The 2,299-nt window shown below is 45.8% G+C and overlaps 1 protein-coding gene across 1 annotated transcript in view; it reads left to right on the plus strand.

Annotated features, from left to right (window-relative positions):
• Window positions 1-1,584, plus strand: part of T265_11317 (hypothetical protein) — a gene marked incomplete at both ends in the record, with an annotated part of 6,179 nt that extends 4,595 nt beyond the window's left edge. The window contains 2 exons of the mRNA XM_009177942.1: window positions 351-605; window positions 1,478-1,584. Of these exons, the coding sequence (XP_009176206.1) occupies window positions 351-605; window positions 1,478-1,584 (362 nt within the window). The remainder of the gene's footprint in view (window positions 1-350; window positions 606-1,477) is intronic.
• Window positions 1,585-2,299: the final 715 nt, after the last annotated feature.

The raw sequence follows: 2,299 nt of genomic DNA on the forward strand, positions 1-2,299 counted from the left end.
TGGAAAGGGAATCTGTGTGGAAATGGAAGTGTTCTTAGCCCTACCCTGGTAGCCCTCATTCGCCGCCTATTTCCTCCATTGACATAACCCTGTGTGGCACAGTATCATTGCCGTTCCAGCAACTTAAGTGTGCGGCGACCTTGAACCCTATCATCTGATTGGCTGATTTCATCACAGTTATTCTTGCTGCTGAGTGGTTAACGTATGACGAGAATTTCTGTGTTGGCTCTCATTTGCCTGCACATGTGTTGTCGCATACAAGATTTGTAGCTCATTATCTAGGGAAAAGTGTGCGTCCCTGTGTCGCAGACAAATACTGACGCGGATGAACTCGGCAAAGCCTTTATAAGTAAAGCAGAATGCTGCGATCAGTTTGGCTACCGGCGGACTTGTTCAGATGGCGAAGACTGGCGCACAAGTTGGGTGGGGAATTCTTTGGTTCCTGGTAATGCTTTTCGGAGCATTTCCATTGGCCATGATAGTTGCCTGGATTTACATTATCCTCACAATGGTTGCCGAATGTGCACCCTCCGCGCAAAAAGCAGCTGATGCGCTTTTCAAAGTTGTCAGTTGGCCTGCACTTTGCATTCGGAACATGCTTGACGGTAAGAAGATGTGCTGATCCACAAAGTTTATCCACCGACCACGTTGGGAAACTTGATTTACCTCGTGAGCTTATTTGTTGTCTATTACTTTTTTTTTATGTACATTTTGTATAATTAATAGAAGTACTTTCATGTGCAAGCTAGTTGATGCAATCATGAGTTCGTAGGACCGCATTGTAGATTTCACTAAACTGAGCGAATTTGAAACCACCAAACCGAGAGGCGTACACAAGAACGCGTGAGTCCTCTAACAGTCAGTTAGCACCAAGCGATCCTGGTCGACCCTACGGCATAAAGTGTGAGTCCCCCTTGGTGGTTTGGACTTTTGGCTGTCGGGCTGGCTGTGAGCAGAGAGTGGCCGTATGATGCCAGAGAGTTCTAAACCTCTCTCTGATTGCCCATAAATAAACTGTTGGGAATCCCATATCGTGGAAGGTGTTATCTTGGGCGGTTTGTCGCTCACACAACTTCCGGGCTTGAAGAAGGATCTTGAACTGCCGAACGGTTTCCAACGACCTCATGAGTTGTGTCCTTTGAAAAGCATAGTCTGATTCTGTTTAGCCATGCACGTCGGCATGTGTTTGCAGAGAAGCCCACCGGGATGGCATTCTTCAGTAGAAAGTGGCATAGTGGTTTCTATTGAAAAAGATCACAACTCATGGTTGAGACTTTGTTCTCCCCGAGGGGATCCACGTGACAGTGGCTGTGGACACTGTTCAGTGTCCCTGGACAGTACGGTGGTTAACCGATGTCAGTAGCGTTCATGCTTTCAGCTATATCCCGATTGCCTGATTGAGTATTCGAAGTGTAGGCAACCTGGGCTAACGCTGATTTTCGTTTGTTACCCCACTTCTTTGTTCCTGCATTCTAAGGATGCAGGACTGACGTGTTGTACATCGATGAAGCACCAATGTTCTCATCTGGTTTTACTGTCACTGATGACTTTTGCAAATCCGACCTAGGTCATTCCCTTCTGTGAGAAATATCTCAAAGGGAAGTATTTATTCTTGGCTTAAACCTCGAGGGATGTTCCAACCTGCTGCCCCCCAAGAATTACGGGTTCGGTCGTAAGCTGTCAAGTGTTTTTCAGCGACCTTCTAAGTAGTATACTCAACTGCATGGTCCCCTTGCAGATCTGCGTCTCTACTTACTTGTGGAACTTTCAGGAAGGTCAGATTCCTAAAAGTAACCACCAGGAATCTACTAACCAGACAGAAAACGCCCCTCTCAATATGCAGCCTTGTATCAAAGCCAGACAGCGCGAACCAGCGTTGGACTAAAGTCACTAGGTACCAGGCACTAAAGCGGAAAGGGCAGTCAGATACAATGGGAACACATCAGTATTTAATGTATCTTTCGTATCCCTGGCTCAGAGTTTCCTAACAGGAGACGAACCCTTCTTCTCGGAATGAGGCGGAGCAGTTGGAGAGGGTTGGTGGGATATATTTTTTCGCTTTCGTATACATTTTTCCTTGCTTAATAAGTACCCAATCTTTAGAGAACTATCAACACCTTGTTGTACAAAGCACCGTCGGCATAAATCTTTGTTTATAGCAAGTTATCTGTAGATCATGGAGTTCGAGCTTGAGCGAACGAAGGAGCAGAAACAAGGCCTATTCACAGCGAATATGTGAACATTTTAGTGTAAAAAGCCAGTAACTCAGGAACAGAACTGATTGTTTCTTCGTTAGGCC

The sequence above is a fragment of the Opisthorchis viverrini genome, assembly GCF_000715545.1.
Source record: "Opisthorchis viverrini unplaced genomic scaffold opera_v5_480, whole genome shotgun sequence".
Classification (NCBI taxonomy): Eukaryota; Metazoa; Platyhelminthes; class Trematoda; order Opisthorchiida; family Opisthorchiidae; genus Opisthorchis; species Opisthorchis viverrini.